We start from the raw sequence: 19737 nt of genomic DNA, 5'->3' as shown, positions 1-19737 counted from the left end.
AATATCATAATATAATCATATCATCAATCATATGTACATCATATTTATTAAAAAAAAATTTTCACTAGTATACAACAAATATTAGGCATGCATTATTTGATTGACAATGGTAATAAGAAATAATAATCCATAATAACTTTGTTACATACCTTTACTACTCTTTTGTTTTCATATACAATTTATATATAAAAGTGTACCTGTAACCTATATCCAATTTGTTAATAATTCTCTATAATGTAATCAAATATAGCATTCAACCATACAGCGACACCGCGCGCGCCCGCGTCCTCCCCTTGCAGGTATTCACTTGAAACGTAAGAAGCGCGTCCCATACTGAAAAAAGATAAAAATATGTATATATTACACTTTTAATGGAAGATAAAAATATATAAAATATAATATGAAATAAAGTAATAATAATGTTTATTATTTTCTGTAAAAAGACAAGGCAGTACGCGAGGCAACTTAGAAGTCGGGCGGTAGTTTGATATAGGTAATAATTGAAAGATGAATATACAAAATATGTTATCAAAAATATTTTTTTATAGAAGATTATTTACAAAATCCAAGTACAATATTAAAAATATATGAGGCAATAGACTTGACTAAAAATATAAATACATAAATAAATACATTCCACAAAGAAAAGATCGAAGACATATTTATTAAATGGTTTTTTTAAACATTTTTTTATTAAAAGCTTGCAATGACAAAAATAATGGTTGAAAACGACTGTCTTAAACTGTACTACCTATAAATATACTTAAATAAAACTATATTTTAATATATGATGTATCTACACTTACTTAGCCTTCATATCTGCGGTAGCTCGAGCTCCTTTTTCGGCGGCTTCATCAGCTTTTCTTAATAAAGTCTTTAGATCATCTTTTAAGTTCTTTTCAAACACTATTGAAGAGGCATGTAATGTGTCTAGCTGAAAAAAAAATGTTGTATAAAATTATTAAATTGATGTGAAATATTGGAAATTTAATGTGAAATGTCAATACAAATTTATATAAAAAATGCTATAAACGTCGTGATGCCGTAGTAACGTATTTAACGTGCTATATAGACTAGATAGGTTGTTATGGGATCAATTTTTTGCTAAATGCAAGAGGCGATAAAAATTTAAATATAAACAGTCTAATTAGAGATAATAAATAAGTTACACAAAAATATAAATAACTAGTATACACAAATTTGAAGTCCATACCATCGTCCTGTCGCCAGGTTCCGCGCCTCCATACTTCGTGATGGCGGCCATCGCGCTTTGCCACGCGTTCAGCCATGCCATTCTGTCGTTGATTTTTGCGCTAAATAACATAAAAAAATTTAATATTGAAACTATTCATAATTAAAATTGTCCATTTTTTAATATAGCCATACATAATGAGCTTAAAAAGATTTAACCATTTATACACGTAATCAATTTTCATTCATTTCATTATCAATATTCATTCAATCAATTTATTTATTATTAAAAAAATTGCCAATGCAATAGCTTTAGCATATCAAAATTAAGTTTTTTTTTCAGCTTCACGTTTTCTCCACGTTCACTCTGCTTTTTGGGCTTAATTTTCGGGACACTACGTACTTATTCAGTGGCGGAGTTTAACGTCGCGCTTCATCAATCAGAGCGGGGAAATGAAGCGAGTGGAAATTGGATTCACAAACATAATTTTTACAGTTAGATACTGTCTCCACCGACAAAACTAAATTATAGATTCGATTCTCAGTTAACTTAAAATTAGCATAAAAAATGAGAATCTTATTAACACTTTTAAAGTGCTATGAACAAAATATACTTTTTTAGAAAACGCATAAAAATATGAGCGTAGCGCTATTTGAACCCCCTCTTGTTTCCCATCTAAAAGTTCTGACCATTAAGCCACATGTACGGGCTACGTCATAATGCTTATACGCTCGACACGAATTATTTATATTGTTAGTATCTCGATAGTTTTAAAGAAATCTCCCTACACTAAGAACATAAATAAAATGTAGTTGTTACTTAGCCATAGCCTGCGAGGCGGCGGCTAGACCCAAACTGTAAATACCGCCCGAGGTGCCTCCCATGTCCGCCTCAGCTATTTCTGATAACTCCCATAACACGTTTGAGGGGTATTGTAGCGACGATTTGGTTAAATAGGTGAGGATTGCTGAAATTAATAAATATATCCATACCTATATTATAAATTCGAAAGTAACTCTGTCTGTCTGTCTGTCTGTCTGTCTGTCTGTCTGTCTTTTACGCAATCAGGGCCAAACTGCTAATTTAATTGTGATAAAATACTCAAAGAGAGATATTTGAGGGTCTTGGGATGAACATAGGATACTTTTTTTCTCAACTCGTGCCGATTGGGTTTAGAAGTGTGCGACTGTAAGCGTGACGGTTGTGGTTTCAATTCCCACGACCAGAGTCGATAGAATGGAGTTTCTTAACAGTTGGTTTCATTAGCCTACACTGACATGTGCGGGATACAGCGTGAAGCTAAAAAAACTAAAATATAAACAAATAACATAAAATTGTGTATTATAGAGATGGGCGTTATCGTTTTTTTCCGTTAACTGTTATGAAACCGATATATGGTTTTCGTATCGATATCAAAACGGTTTTCAGATATCGTTTTTTTTTCGAATTATCAATAAACGCAAAATCATAATTATAACATTATAATATAATAAATATATGTAATTAGTATTACATATAAATAAAAACTATAATCAAATGTAAAAAAACAATATTTAGTAATTAAATTGAAATAATATTAAAATACAAAATCATATCCAAATTTCAACTTTATTCATTTATTTAGAAGTTCGATTTCATAACGACGAAATAATAACTTGTAGATGTTATGTAAGATAACCGCCGAAACATGAATCTGTTAGTTAGTTAGCTATCGGGTATTCGCTTCATTTCTTTTACACCCGTGAAGAATATACGGATAGAAAGAGAGGTACCGAATATCAGTTTATCAGATATTCGCCTTATCTCATTTACGCCCGTTCGGAATAAGTTAGTTAGAAAAAGAGGAAGTTAGTTTTAATATAAAACCGTTTGACGTTTCAAAAGTTTTGCGTTATTATGGTTTTGTTCAGATCACAGCTATGTTGAGTTTTAAGTTTCTGTAAAAACGGTTTTCTATAAACATATATCGATACGTTATGTTTTCCTTAACATATCGGTTTTAAGTTACGTTTTGATATATCGAACTCATCCCAGGTGTATTAACAGGCGGAAGTCTACTTTAAATTTAACTTTAACAAAAACTTTAAATACGAGCTATTTTCCTTACAATTGCCAAAATTCTTAATCGTAATCCCGCAATCTCCGTCCCCGCATCCTGAATCCAATTCATTCAATAGACGTTCCTTAGATCTTACTTGTAAAGCTGCTGACTTTAGACAATTTGATAGTAAATCTTGCTCTGATTTATTTAATGAGGGCCCTGATGTTAGCTGGAATGTTTAGAATGTATAATAGTATTAAAGGACATATATGTAATGGCAATAACAACAAAAATATTACATAATTGGCAAAATTCAAATTCGTAATTGCCAGACCACCAAAACTAATTTAGTATTTCCTGAAATAAAGAAAAAATCGGGACCAAAACATTCTATTCAACTGTATATTCAATAATAAATATTACAATGAAAGTTACCTTCTTTACATCACTCTGCAACAATGTATCGTCATCTCCATTATCATCATCATAATTATCATCTCTCATCGACATAACACCGCCGGTCCACGCCACAGCATCCGTAGGTTCGTCTAACAACTCGAGCCAGATATCGCCATTTTGTTTATTTAAGTGTAACAAAGTTATTTGAAAACCGTGCATTTCTAAAGACGTTTTTAAATGACCGGAGTATAAGCGCTCCATTTTTATTTGTTTCTTATCTGTAAAAAACACATTTTTAAAGTATTACTTGTAATATATTGATGTTTAGAAATAATAGCATATACCTAAGTATTTCGAGGCAGCGATTGACTACAACGCGACGGTAGTCGGTTCGATCCGCACTCGGGGGAATGAATTATTCATCAATATCCGGTATAGATTTCTGCCATTGAATACCTCGAACAATTCGGCGGAAAGTAGGAAACAGAATATAAGACACTAAGCTCCCTCTACTTACTCTTATATGCGAGATACAGCATGAAGCTGATTTAATTTAAGTATAAATTTTTTCTTTTTTTTTCCAGCCAGAATCTAAATCCTCGTCCCAAGAATTTATAACCAATTTATTTAGACATCTTAATGCCACAATAATGAAAATCAACTATTATTTTTTTTAGAAATTTTTAAGTGATAATAAATGCAAACACAGTATGAAGGTAAAGTTATTGCCACTTAGAAGTATTTATTATTTATGGCACATCATTTACGCCTGTTTGAAACAAACATTGTTTACTACTTTAAAATGTTATTACGTACTACAATATTACAGAATTGTACAATTTCATACTACTACAAAGCTACTAGTTAAAGTTCAATGACGTCACTTGTTACGAGCATATGGTAAGTACCATACCATATTTAACACAATTGATTTTACTAATTAATTTTAATAGTTCAGACATTTTTAATATAGGGGAAACTGGGACACGAAGCCTATCCTACCTAGGCCAGCTGCCTACCTGACTATATACAAGATACACCACAAAACTAAAAAAAATAGATTTTAAAAATATCACTCAAATGGACCACTATTACCTAAATATTCCTTGATTTCTGCAGCAATAATATTCATTTCCATTAGAGAAGTTCCACCCAAATTATTTATCATGACCGCAACCCGGTTGCTCACTTTTAGACTCAGATGTTCTACGATCTGTAAAAGTGACATGTTTATTTTTTTAATTGTGGGTTCAATTTTATTTAATTTTTAAAAAAGTATTGTGAGAGATATAAGAAAAATATGTGTACAATAATTTACTACAACTACACAATGTGCCTTGAATTTATTATTATTTTGACAGCCCCCTAAAAATAGCTATAAATTTGAAATAACTTGAAACATAAGGAAATACTAACTTTTTGAAGAAATACATCGGTAGATAGGTAAATATATAGTTTATAAAGTACAAAAATTAGACTTACCTTATCAAGTAACATAGTAACAGTTTCTTTCGCCGTGCCCAATTTTAATTTCTGTATGCCCGCCTCGCCGTGCACGCCTATGCCCAGCTCCATCTTGTCGGGGTCCGTCTCGAATAACGGCGGCTGACCTTATTATAGAAGACCACAAATTAAATAAAAATTTGAACCGACTTTTGGAAAAGGAAATATGAAATAGGTGAAACAATATTAAAAGCGCTATATTGATTTTTTTTCTTTTTACTAACTTAAGTATAAATTTTCACTCATTTTAAGCATTTTGTATACTGTTAGTAATATTCTACAGCATATTTTACATTTACAGTGAAAATAGAACAAATTATTCTATCTAGATGGGTTTGAACCCGTAGATACTGTGTTCAGTTACACGTACCTACATACCTAGTCGTTAAAAGATATTTAATATTACCTGGTAAAGAGCAAGCACTCAAGCATACTCCGAGTGTAGCCATGTTTTTGTTCACCTCTGCCGCCGTGTCTCTTATGAAATATAAATCTTTCCCCTTTGCAGACATGGCGCCACACATCTTTGAAAGTAATAGATACAAAAATATTTAAATATTTTTTATATTTATATTAGTTTTTATTCTCGACTCTCTCACACTCTCCAACACAAAATTAACTATTGAATTCGAATCAGTAGTTACCACTTAGATAAGAGCGTCCAACTAAACAAAATCTTCAGCTTTATAAGTCTTATTCTTAAAAATGTAAAATAGAAGAAAACGTTAATAAGATTCTACAAATTTTATAATTTAAAAGAAAAAAAAATCAATACTAATATAATATATAATTCTTTACTTCAATTAGTTGTTTCAAAAAGCTTACCTTAAAAAGGAACACCTCTCCACTCATGCTCCTGCCGCCTGTCTTGTTGTGACTCGACGCTACGTCCTCGCCTACTATGAAACCTTCTACCTATAACATTATAAATAGATAATAATTAAATGTAGTGCAGAAATATATTTATATTATTCAAAAATATATTATATTTTAATGTGTTTTCCAAGGTCATCTAAGGTCTAATACTGCCTCTTTTAACATCTTTCCTTCATAAAACTTTTTTGTTATTCTTTAATTACAAATTTTCATAAGTTGACAGAGATAAGTAATTCATTATTTTACCAATAATAATATTGAACAAACCTTGATACCAGCAATTTTAGCTTTCTCAAAAGCCTTTCCAAAGTTCAGTCTGTCCCCTGTATAATTGCCAAGCAGCACTAGAACGCCACCTACAAATTTTCATAAAAATAGTAAACTTTAATCAAGTGGTTAGTTTAGTAAATAGAAATTGACTTTTTATACTACACACAGTGTATGTTATCTCTATATCGGGAGAAAAAGTATTTATTTTATATTAGTAATAGCATTAACATTGGACTCATTTCTCTTTTAGAAAAAAATTCGAACATAGCGGGATTTGAACCCGTCCCCCGCGTCTTGGAATCCATCCAAGCGCTTCAGCCACTAAATCGTACCCAGCAAGTGCATATTATGAATTTCGACGTCGTTAGTATAGGTGGTATGGTTTAGTACGCCAGAGCACTATTACGTGAAAGCGACGTAGGACCAAAATATATGATACTAGCGACCCGCTCGCGGTTTCACCCGCGTGAACTATGTTATTATTAATTTCTGTCTTCATGACTACGTCCTAGTGACGTTATGCAAAATTTGAGACTCCTAGCATTTGTAGTAACGAAGTTTCATACAAACTTTCGACCCCAAAAACAATCCCTTAGAAGTCGAATATTGCAAATTCCCGTCTTAGCGAGCACCTACGTCCTATAAATAACTCCTATGCAAAATTTGAGATTCCTAACACATGTAGTTTCTGAGATTTCGTGATGAGTGAGTGACCTTTCGATTTTATATATATAGATTAGAAATTTAAACGTACAAATTTTGAACAAACCCAATATAAAATCCCCATAACATACCAGAATTATATTTATAAAGTTGAGCTATTGCATACAACACGTTGCCGGTGGGGGGCGACGCGAACACCCCGCCCGCCACCGATCCGTCTAGCATGCCGGGGCCTATGAGACCTGTTAACATACAAATAAATATTTAGCTATTTATTTTTTATTTGTCCCAGCTCTGAAAGATAACGTACGGTGTTGAGTTCCGCCACTCAACACGCTGTAATGACTTGAAAATTGAGCGGTGTATGGGCAACGGCGTGCCTTAACACTAGGTTCCCTCTTCCTATGCGGAAAAATGCATGGAACTGCTTTCTTCATCTAATCTTTAATTATTTCATATTAATATTATTGCTTCCAAGCGAGCAACCGTATACGCGACAGGTCAGTTGTAGGTTCGGTTCCTACAATATATTATGAAAGGAAGAATGAAATATCTAATAATTTCCACAAGGAAAAGCGCAGCGTTGAGTTTTGCTACTCAACAGGCAATGCCAAGAGAATTCGGCTGAAAGTGAGGAACGAAAGTGTCTAAATGGGAACACAGAGACTTAACACTGGCTTCCCAGGTTCCCTTTGCAATTTACGATACGGTAACGGTGTTACGGCGTGAAGCTACAAATAAAACAAAAAAATCTATGTCCCAGTCTGTTCGACTGTTGTCTTGTATTACACGTGATTGATCCTAAAAGATGTAAAATGAAGTATGGAGAGTTTACTGCTAGGACTCTTAGCAAACATAAAATTAAAATGTTCATAAATGCCTTTATATTGCCTATATGTTTGACTTTACTATCAAGTTATTATTAAAGCATAGATGTAACGCATATTATATAGAAAATAAAAAAAAACCGCAAACAAAAACAGAAGAACAAACCCGCTGCGAACGGTTCGTGTCCAGAACCCCCACCACCAAGAATCGCCACACGTCCGGAGTCATCCTGTAAATAAAATTTATGGTTACCACAAACTAAAATACAGTATATAGATAATAAAAGAATTAAAATTCCCAATTCTAAGAGTGGGGGGCCCATTGGTCCGTGCCCACCCCAAAAATTATATTAACAAAAATTTGCCCCGAAAAATAAAAAAGAAACAACGCTTATCGTATCTGTTCAATTGTAATACTCGTATATAAAAGAACTTACCTTTCTCCTATAAGTAACAACACGATGTTTAGGATATAATTGCAGTTTAGGGTACAGAGCGACTATTCCTCGCAGGTTGTCGTCGACACATGATTCTGGTGTATTTATTATCTTCTTTGTTATTTTACGAGACATTTCTTGTTTTTACCTAAAAAATCGTATTTAAATCACCAAATATCGTATGCAATAATTTAAAAAAATAAGGCAAAATTTTAGCTACCTCTCAAGAAGCAATGCCTTCAGAATTCAGAGGAAAGTGGAGAACAGAAGTGCGTTAATGAAAACGGATGGTTATTATTAGAGGGTACTTACTCACTTTCACTGCAACACTGATTATTTTTAAAGTCGCACACTTGTGCCGGTGCGCCACGAATGACTTCAGTTTATACTGTTTGAACAATATATTTACTTACTTTAAAAGGAAATACGACTGGAAAACCTATCTTGTTTTTCTAAAAGCGCCATTCTTATCGTATTATATAACCACAAATTTTATCTTGAGCTAAAGTTTATGACCTCCTATAGATTACAATTTTTATCTCAATGTAAAAAGCCGGTTAGGTACACAAATATTGTTTAAAAATTGTATTATCATTATTAAAAAAAAAGAAAACAAAATAATGATTTAGTAAAAATGTTTATCATTTAAGAGTTCAGAGCTAAATTATTTACATTTCGTTCCCTACTTTCCGACCATTTGGTCTTGACAGGTAAAATAAAAAAGTAAATTTTAGAGACTGAGATTTGAACCCAGTATTACCTCGGTTTCGCGAGTACTTTTAAATTTGCATACTTTGTATTCTTCTTTTTATTATTATATAGGTATGATTAAAATTATATTTAAAAATATTTCTGCTTCTATAGATCACAACAGAATAGAATAAATTAATTTTAAAAATATGTATTAAATAGAATTAAAAAAATATAAAACCTACTTTAGCGGAACTTACCCTTAAGTATTTTAGTAGGAAGATTGCTACACACTTTATTTATCAAAATTAATATTTAATTATCAAAAAGACACTAAGACCAATAATTCTTAATCTTAAGATAAATAAAATTTTCAGTAAATACTAAAAACAAAAATACAAACAAGTGTGACGAAAAAAGATGTTACTAATGTCTAACTCTAATGTACTAACACTAATAACCTTTTAAATACAAAAGATTACAAAAACAAACGATTGTCATATAACAATGATTCTTAATTATAGCTAAATAATGTTCAAAATCGAATACAAAATCATCTAGCAAATTGAAGAATAAGGAAATATAACTCGACAAATTTAAATTGTAGTAAAGTATTACCTATACGCATAATTTAAGGTGACCAATATGTTTAGTCATATTATAAACAATAGAGCCAACTCTTTTGTCTACGAGTAGGTAATTCAGTTATTTGAATATCGATTATGGGATGCGATTATCGATATATCGATTAGTTTTGATTGTTAAAATCGAAAATGTTAAAATGTTTTTCTTTTATTTTCTGCACTTCATCTCATAAAATATATATTGGAATTTTTAAAATTTTAAATTATTTTTAATGCCAATATATTATTTTTTTAGCTGTATCCCGCTAAGGGTAGGGTAGACTAAACTAATCTATTGGTAAGAAACTCTGTTCCCTAATTTCCGTCGTTTATAAATAATAAAAAAAACCGATAGGTATTAGAAAATGTATTTAAAATGAAATAAACCAATTTTACTAAATATTTAATAAAAATATATAATTATATGTATGTAAATTATATTACCTTTACATATTTCTTATTTCATTAATTGTAACTTACTGTACTGTACACATATATCGCTTAAGTACAAGAATGACGTATAGTTTAAAAAAGCGCAATTATATCATTGTTGCGCTTAATCAGCATATAGAAGAAATTTCAATTATTTACAAAGTTTAACAAAGGTTCACGCGTGTAGTAGTTATCTCTCATTCCTTATATATTATGTAAATAAATAATTTAAAAAATCTTACAAAATATACTAAATAATATTATTATTACATTACATAACTAACAACTTTTTTATCCTTCTTAAGTATTAATATAGAAAGAGAAGTAGTTTAGAATTAATTATTATCTATATATTAATACGAACGAACATCCACCTAATAAATTACTTAATAACAATATAATAACCCTTTACATTTTTAATATAATTGTCAACGTCTATACCACGTTGGGGTAAGATCGGTGATGTGGAGAAAAACCGCAGTGATCAAATTGTGGACTAATAATTATTACTTTTAATGATAGTCATGCTTATGCAGCACGCTGCAAGCCTTTTCTTGCAGACTTGGCGATTAGAAAATCATGTTCATGAATTAGATGAGAAAAATCGGGTGCAAAACTTCTATGAACTCTATTATTATAGTAACTTTTTAATTTAAATTAAGTCATATCATAATATTAAAAAAATATGTTGACTTTACAAGAGGATTTTAAGGGTTGTTATATGTAGGTACTCACTAAATTTATAGGTAAGCAACCTTTCATTATCTACAACTAACGCTACATAACATTAATTTAGGTTAAACTGAACTGTAAATGAGAAAATATTTTTTTTGTTATACTGTACAAAAATACGTTAGAACGTAGGTACCCTATATATTTAATTTTATAATTATACAAATTTACATATTTTGCTTCAACTATTCATATTTAGGGTCCCATTACAATCTTACCAATAAATGACAATAAATTGTATTTAATACATATTTAATTATAAACACAATGCTACTTTAACATTGGACACTCGTGAGTTCACAAACCTGTCTAGATTTTCTCCATTTAAGGAGACAAACCGTGGCGTTGGGTTCCGCCATTGAACACACTGACGAATAATCATCAGAAATTAGAGAAAGGATTACATTAACACTAGATCCTCTCTACTGAACTAAATACTGGAAATACTTGACTAAAACTTAAAACTAAAAACAAAACGAATTAAGACACTACATAAAATTGATTAGAAATACCCTTAAACTGTGTTACATCACCGAAAACGCTTTTCGCAGCACCAAAATACACAATTCTATGGGGAATCGAGACTGATGGTTTTGAACGCCATTCTATTGTAACTTTACTTGTACCTAATATTGTTGATTCACGTTCCCATGTAAATCTGTAACAAATGAGTTTTTTTATCATTTTTTATTTTTTGTATAAAATATTGTTATGATGACCTGATAGCTCAAAGAATAAGTCTCCGGTTTAAAGTCATTTTTTTTATTAGGTGGAAAGGTTTGACGTAATGGTGTGATATTTAAAAAAATAAAAGAAATGTACAGGAAATGACACTTTAAGTATACTCACTTAGTATCCCAATCAGCATCTGTAGCTATGGTCACCCATTCTCCTATTTCCAATCTTTCCACTACAGCGTAACTTAGCTCTTGGCGTAAATCGTTACGTGGATTTGCTGCCACCTGTAAAAAAACGCATAAGCCACTGGCCTTGAAAGGTTTCTGAAGAGCGTGGATTCTGGTCCTACTATAAATAGCGACATAAAAGTTGTAAAATGCAATAAGCACATTTTTGTCATGACACATTTTGGCATTTGAAATGCCAAATATAGCTCTGTCCGTATGTACAGTGGGTTACATTGAAGCGATTACCATGATGCTAATATAGCCTTCTTCTATAAATGGATCTTCTGTAGTTCCTGAGATTAGGGTGGTGAACCAAACGAACTCTTCAGATTTATATTATTAGTAAATATAAACTTACAAACTCTGCTCGTACAATATCTCCGGCTGTAACAATCTCAGGTGGATGCTGTATAACATCCCCAAAGGCGGACGACACTCCCGCGTTGTCCATTACTACCGGTAAAATCAGGGATAGAGTGCGGTTCTTAAAGTCTACAGGTTCAATTCCGGGTTGGATCGGAGTACCCTAAAACATAAAGTTAAAGCCTTCAAGTTAAATCCCTTTAATTTAAAACAAAAATGAATCTAAATTTAACAACTATTCTTCCACAACAAAATCGGTCAAGCAAGCAATTTTGAATAAAAATGACAAGCACACAAAGCAAAATACATACATACATTCGAAATAAATATAAAATATAAATATATTTACATCTATAGCCGCCAGAGTGTACTCATGAAACTTGTGAAGAAATATATTTAAAGTATGCGGACCGTAGATTGTAGAAGCTGCCTCGTAACGTTGAACCTGTAAGTCACATATTATTATTTTTTTACTTTTTTAAATCACTATTCCGCATTTAACAAGGTAGGGAACCTAGTGCTAGGACACTCCGTATCCCAGGATCCATCCCATATCACCTAATTTCTGAGACACTGCGTTTTCAATGAGAAACGTCGCGCTTTGAGTTCCGTATTCGTGCGAGCATACGCTCGTGAATTTATGTTTGAATACAGTGTAAAAATTAACGAACTAATTTTTGTCATTTTAAACTAATTTTCTTTGAGATTTTGTATATTCACTGGGATAGACCCCAGAGATAGTATTAAGATTCCAATTTTAGTAACTTATTTATATTACATACATAATTTTCTCTTTGTTTTCATCACTTATTCGATTTTATTGTATTTTTATTTTATTGGAAGCTCCTACAAAAAAACAAATAACATCAAACCTGGTACTCCTCAAACGTTGTGATATAGTGCACGTACTCGTTGCATAATGACGACACTATAACTGGACCACTCTGACCTCTTAGTGACTTGGCTCTCTGAACAACTCGCTTCATTCTCCTCCCGGCCATAGTAGAAGGCTCCCCGGGAACACCGAGTATGGTCACTTGGCCCAATTGTATTAGGGTTATGGAGACTGTATGGGGATGCCATGGTATGGGGAAGTTCGCCTAGAAAGTGAAAGAAAAGTAAATTACTAAAATCATTCCTTGTGGTGTTTGGATTTGATAATTTACATAAAAATAACTAAAAATTTTCTATGATAAATTAAATTTCTTATCATTTTTGTTTTCATTATTATTAAATCATCATAAAAATTTCTTGTAATTATTTTACTCAGAACGGGTTTTTTTTGGAGAACCTAATGAGCAATGAGTTCGAAGCTTTCTTATTTTTTTTATTATACTTACTATTGCTACTTATTATTTGAAAAAATATATAATACCTATATGCAATTAATGAAACAATTAACAAGCACAAATTTCAATTTTTATAATGTTTAAAATAATTTCCCAAATCGCTATGTAAAAACAAAATCAAAATAAAATATTATATAGCTAAAATCGAATACAGACCCGTCCGGTGGCCAGCAATATAGGTTTGGGCGCGTGACAGAGCGCGTCCTGCTCGGTGGGGCGCCCCACTATACCGGTCACCGCGTCTAATAACTGGTTGCCCTCTATTGTGCCCTGGAATATACAAATAAATATTAAAATATCTTTTTTAGGGTTCTGTACCTCAAAAGAAAAACTGCACCTTTATAGCTTTATCTGTTAAGACCACTTTTCATAAGTTTGCATCTACAGTCCTTTGGAACGCAGCAGGTTCCGCTTGAAAAATTTTGTTTGAAAATTGTCGTGTAATCAAAACCTATAAGGTATCAACTATAGGTTGTAATTGAATTATACAATTTAGTAAAAAGTGAGAGCTTGCAGTTCAACTAAAGGAAGAAAAATCTAGGAAATGACAATTTATAAGTACCTATATCACAGAAAAAATAATTACGAGCAAGCCTAAATTGGTAACTTTTACTACTTTTTGATTGAAAGCCAATTTCTCGTTGACCTACAATCATGGAGATAATGCGGAGCCTTAAGACACTCCGTTCCCCACTCTCCGCGGAATTCTGCAAGCATTGTGTTATACCTATAAGTATATTCATTATAAATATAAATAATGTTATATACTATAATAATGTTAACAATTAGCTAGAGTCCATTATAGCTAAGAATATAGGTATCTACTTTACTCCGGCATGATTGAGGATGGAGTGATTAACATATTTTTTTATTTTATATTAAGAATGAAATAAAATTACTTATACCTGAGTAATATTAAGTATGTTCGCGCCGTCTGTAGTGCCTGAAGCGAAACTGTAACCCATAGCGGGAACGCAACCTCCTACTATTTCATTCTATTAACAAAAAATATTATCCAATATTAAAAACGTAGAAAATTTAGAAGCCGTTCTTTCCCAGGACATGTCTTATGACATGTCTATGTCATATGTCTGATCACAACAGTTGTGGATTCGATTTCCAATCTTAATAATGAAATAGATCAGCTTCACGCTGTACCCCGAACGCAGCAGGGTAGGCAGAGGAAACCTTGTGTTAAGACACTCCTTTCCCCCCTTTTTGCCGAGTTCTGGAGACATTGCGTATTGAGTGGCGGAACCCAACGCCGCGTTTTGCCTCGACACCAGAGCGAAGAAATGGAACTATAAATTTAAATAAATATTTCATTTCCTCGAGCGGGGATCGGATCCAAAACCAGTCGCTTTTACAATCACACTTTGTGCCCCTGCGCTACGACTGGCCTTAAAAAATAAATTCTTATGAAGCGAAATAATTATAAATACGATACAGAAAGAAAACGTAAAAAAATGTCATATAATTATTGTACATTTGTTTAACAAACCATCATAAATTCATCTGTAACAGGATTGTATTTGGGCACCACTTCACTTCCCATTTCAACGAACTGGTGTATGACTGATATGTCGCTGGTTATTTCTTCTCCATTGGAATTTAGTATTTGCTGTAAAATAACAATATTAATTAATTAACTCTATTTACTTAAAATAACATAGTTTATCCGAGCGTTCTTGAGATAAAGGCTCTTGACAAACAGAGAGACGAACGAAAAACAAAGTACGTTTTTCCTTAAAAGGTACGGAACCCTAAAATCCTCTTTCCAATCTAAAGTCATTGTGTCTTAAGAACTCATCAAATAAAACTAAAGTTTGAACATTCCCTATTTTAAAACTCAAACGTGAAGCAAAAAAAAATCAAACATAAAATTCCATAATTCCAACTCTACCAACTATCAAATAGCCACAGATAACTCCAAGCCTTAACTCACCATCGCTCCTTCATAAACTTTTTCACCAATAATTCTGGTACTTTCAAACATGTCTTCCCCTGGTCCTGAAGCGAAACATCTTTCAAACAGTTGACAAAATTTGAACTGGTTATCACATTCGTTGCCACTGAACTCGCATTTTGGCGGCTGAGTGTTAGGGGATATGTCGCCTAAAGATGATGTGAAGAAACCTGTTACGATTAAAGGCTGGAAAGGCAAGATTTAATTTAAGTATTACATTATTTAAAGTAATAATTTCCTTCCTTAACTCTAAGTTCCTAAATTTCCTCTCTGTAGCCTCATATGAGCAGGATACATCGCGAAAAAAAGTAAACAAAAATGTATAGAAGGAAATGTTTGTCATGACGTCTTGGTTGTGAATTCGATATTCATTCGTAGGATATATTATTTTCGTTTCCCCGTTTTCGCACACATAGCGACGTTGAGTTCGACTTTCTAAATTCGCGCAAAAACCGGTGAACAGAACGCCTTAAAACTTCACTCTGCCCATAATGGTGGCATAACGGTGGATGACGCGTAAAGTTATAAAAAATCCTTACTTTCCCAGCAAGTCTCCCAGGGTTGAGGGTTTCTTCCATTTTCAAGGCAGCGTATCCTAGGTTATCAGACGATATGAGATGGTTGCTCATGTTCATGCTGGTCGTGTGTATTGAGAACCAGTTCATCACGCCATGAATGGTACCATCCATTTTGATTATACGTATTTGTGTCAGTTCATCGTCTGTGTTTGATTCGTATCTGGAAATTGTAACTGTATTATAAACGCACTTTTTTCCTATTTTAAATAAAAATTGTTTAACATTTAACAAATAAAGCCATTATCGAACTTAATCAGATTTTTAAAAGTTTCAATAATTATTTTTATTTTTGAATTAAATAATTTATTATGGGAGGGTAAACAACTTGGTTACGTAACGCTTGCTCTCTCTCGCTCCTACCCACAGCTAGCCGTATTTCGGACTGATCTACAACGCACTTTAAAAAGGATAAGTGAGACTATAAAATAAAAAACATTCTACCAATTTGAATGCCGTATCCAAAATTAAAACATTTATATCATTTAAATAATTATATACTAAATAATATTTTACCTTGCTTTTTCTTCCTCAGGGTTTATATCGTACGAGTACGGAGATCTATTAACATGTGCATTCTTCACTTGAGTGCTACCGAAGTACATCCGAGCTGGTACTATATTGCTATGGGCTCTTACGATGCTCTGAAATGTAAATAATGATTGATAGCAATATTTTTTACATTATTAGTGTTATTCACCTTCACATTTCAGAAAATGGTATAAAAAAAATTGTAACTTGATAGAAGTGTCTGTCTTAGTGGTCAGCGTTTAAGAAGTAATGAATGAAATATCTAATATTTTCTTTAAAATGATAATGATTTAGATTAGTAAATACTTAATTGTGTAGTTCAAGCGGGCGAAGCCGCGAGCGGAAGGCTAGTATAAAATATAAGCATTTAATATTTTTTACTATAATTATAACATATTAAAATTACAATATATATTAAACTGATCTTAAATGATTTTCATCAACAAAGATTTGTACCAAGATAAGTATGTAATTATATAATAATGCACGGGCATTGTAAAAACAACTCATATGCCATTTGGCCCATAATAATATATAAATTACCTATCTAATATACCTATTACTTATTCATTAAAATTTGAAAAAACTGAAACTATTACTGTTAGGTGTAATCACTATTATTTGTATTATTAAAAAAAATTATATCTAATCTCAGTATAGATGTTTGTGGATTGAATTTGATTTATGAGAATTAGAGAATGTGATAAGTATATGTACATTCTAATTTATATTATCGTAGTAACTAAATTGTGAATTAGTAACCTACATTTTACACTAACGATCCGCTCACAACTTCGCCTATTTGAACTACACAATTAGTATTAACTAATCTTAAACATTATCCTTTTATTAGATATTCTTTATATCTAGTACATTGAAACCTAATGCTAATTGCATTGAATTTCAATCAATTAAATAAAAAAAATATTGTCGAGTAAACTACTATAAATAGATAGAACTTTTTCTATTTATGAAGCGATTTAAATAAAACTAACACTAAATGCTAAATGACTATTACTAAAATACAATAGTGATAACTTCATTTAAATCAATTAAATCGTTTCTCAGATTAACGTGCATAAACGCACATACAACAGACAAACCTACAACTGACAAAAACAATCATAATAAATGTATGTATCTACAGACAGCGATGAATTACAATTTTATTACATGTACAGATTGAAGTTACACTAGATGCGTACAGTGCTGACTGTAAGCGCCATTGATGTGAATTCGATCGATTCCCACTCGGAAAAATAAATTATTATCTATATATATAAAAGGACTTGTCCTCACTGACTGAGGTAAGACGCACGCACAGCCGTAACCGCTGTGCGTAGAAACGATAAATTTGGACAAAAGTTTACTTTCGAAATCTGGACATCCACTAAGAAGGGATTTTGAAAAAATTTAACCCTAAAGGGGTGAAATAGGGGTTGAAAGTTTGTATGGAAAAAAAATTAAATCGGCACCGATTTTTATAAAATTTGAAATTTAGATTTTTAAAAGTATTTAATTGAACACATGTTTCATGGGTTATTAGAATTCACCCTTAAATACGCAAGCGAAGCTGCGCGCGTCCGCTAGTTTATTAATATTTTAAGAAGGTAAGAAGACAACGCTCGGCGTTGAGTTCAGCCAATCATCAAGCAATGCCTCGAAATTTCGATGGAAAGTGGGATACAGAATGGCTTAATACTAGGATCCTTCTGTCTACCCTGCTATACACGTGACAGCGTGAAGATGAAATAAATATATATTTAAATCATATTCATTTCTTCGGTCTGGGAAAACAAAGCAAGGCTTTCAGCTCTTTAGTAAAAAGCTGCTTTCTAATATGTGAATAATAAAACGATGAAGAAAAACAGTAAAATCGCACTTAATAAAATTAGAAGTACCGATAAACATATAATTATAGTAATTCCAATTTACCCTAGTAATCCCATCGACATAAGCATCATAAGTTTCTCTAGAAAAGCCCATAATGGAAACATCTAGAAGGAAGTCCACAAGATGGCCTCCGGGCGCGCTGTGGGTGTGTGTCCCGGTTATAATCACATTACCAATATTATACATATTACCGTATGATTCTTGAAGTTTATTTACTACCTGGAAAAGTAATAGGAGAAGTATTAAATTCAGTACATAGTGTGGTCTTTGGGTTCGATTCTAATTACACATCGCGAGAATTACATTTAATTACTAACGGGCCTGTGCGGCTGCGCCAGCTTGAAATTTGACGGACAGATGGACAAAAAAGTGATCCATTTGATCATCATATTTACGATATATGCTCAACGTAGTGTAGTTTTTTTTATGGAAAAAGGACAAGGCAAACGAGCATTCGGGTCACCTGATGGTGATCACCGCCACCCACGACCCCGTGCAACACCAGAGGAGCTACAGGTGCGTTGCCGACCTTTGAGGTGTGAGGTGGTAGTTAAATGATTTCTTAAATAATAGGTATATGTACCTACCTATAGAGTAGGAGTTTTGCATCATATATTCTATTTGAAATAAAATAAAATGATGTATAGGGAGAAAATGGATTATATAACTGAAAGTAGTGTGCGTAATAAATAACTTACTCCTCGCCTTACAGCAATTCCAACAGCTTGGACTTCAGCTGTTACCAACACAAATCTGGTATTGCCTTGAACAAAGATAAAAGCACGAGAGAACTGACGTAAATGTATACCACCCCCTTTTTGACCCAATTCCGCGTAGCCCATCTGAAATTTATTAGAATCAATTAATAGTATTTTTTTATTGATCTTAATAATATATGTTAATGTTACAAGACTTGCAAAACTTACAAAAGTAATTTCCACACAAGGTCCAGTCATGTCCGCTATACCAACCCCCACTTGATAACCCTCAGGGGCTACCGTTGGGACTGCTGTAGTTGTAGATGGAATATCATCATCTTTTGGGACGCTATCATTCACCATCAAAACTATCACAGCCGTCATACCACCTATCACAGCAAGTGATACGAAGAGTATCACCAATTTTCCTGTTAGTGATATCGCCATTTTTTGTTTTTTTTTTTTTTAATATTTTTTACTAGAGCCGATATACAATATACCGTCCTTTCATGACACTAAGAACTAATTATGAATTAAAAGCGATTTAATTAATTTCTTTCCACCACATGGTGATATATTGATAAGAAATCTTCATCAATCAATAGCAAAGGATTATAACGTAATGTATTCCGTGTTATCATTAAACCATTGTATATAATTATTCGTATTTACTTCGCTTTTCAATATATATCTGATTTAAATTTCATCGTGGATTAATAATTAGATATTTTTTTATGTACTGTATGTTAAATGACGTAGCCGCTCTCTGTCA

The 19737-nt window shown here is 32.3% G+C and overlaps 2 protein-coding genes across 5 annotated transcripts; both read right to left on the bottom strand.

Moving 5' to 3' along the window:
• Positions 1–133: 133 nt before the first annotated feature.
• Positions 134–9348, bottom strand: LOC146528593 (triokinase/FMN cyclase-like). 4 transcript variants are annotated; one of them, XM_085203514.1, is made up of 16 exons: positions 9159–9348; positions 8521–8596; positions 8209–8356; positions 7938–8001; positions 7076–7186; positions 6279–6367; positions 5961–6050; positions 5542–5659; positions 5115–5242; positions 4728–4845; positions 3669–3910; positions 3300–3462; positions 2012–2159; positions 1214–1313; positions 807–934; positions 134–333 (listed from the first exon to the last, which is right to left on the bottom strand). In XM_085203514.1, exons 3-16 carry the CDS (start codon positions 8341–8343, stop codon positions 219–221), a joined length of 1749 nt encoding a protein of 582 aa, XP_085059640.1. In that variant the 5' UTR covers positions 8344–8356; positions 8521–8596; positions 9159–9348; the 3' UTR covers positions 134–218. The 4 variants fall into 4 exon arrangements, with proteins under 4 accessions (XP_085059640.1, XP_085059642.1, XP_085059641.1 ...); XM_085203516.1 differs by having other exon boundaries at positions 8525–8596; XM_085203515.1 differs by lacking the exon at positions 8521–8596.
• Positions 8523–19474, bottom strand: LOC146528592 (neutral ceramidase-like). The gene is made up of 15 exons (XM_085203519.1): positions 19194–19474; positions 18966–19109; positions 18310–18486; positions 16360–16487; positions 15808–16006; positions 15248–15454; positions 14804–14923; positions 14208–14297; positions 13459–13572; positions 12826–13053; positions 12303–12398; positions 11949–12116; positions 11535–11647; positions 9159–11343; positions 8523–8596 (listed from the first exon to the last, which is right to left on the bottom strand). Exons 1-14 carry the CDS (start codon positions 19410–19412, stop codon positions 11166–11168), a joined length of 2181 nt encoding a protein of 726 aa, XP_085059645.1. The 5' UTR covers positions 19413–19474; the 3' UTR covers positions 8523–8596; positions 9159–11165.
• Positions 19475–19737: the final 263 nt, after the last annotated feature.

This window comes from Heliconius melpomene, chromosome 19, assembly GCF_056956725.1.
Source record: "Heliconius melpomene rosina isolate 202511_hmr_F chromosome 19, ASM5695672v1, whole genome shotgun sequence".
Taxonomy (NCBI): domain Eukaryota; kingdom Metazoa; phylum Arthropoda; class Insecta; order Lepidoptera; family Nymphalidae; genus Heliconius; species Heliconius melpomene.
The sequence above is the reverse complement of the archived record's forward strand: the minus strand, read 5'-3'. Positions and strand labels throughout refer to the sequence as shown.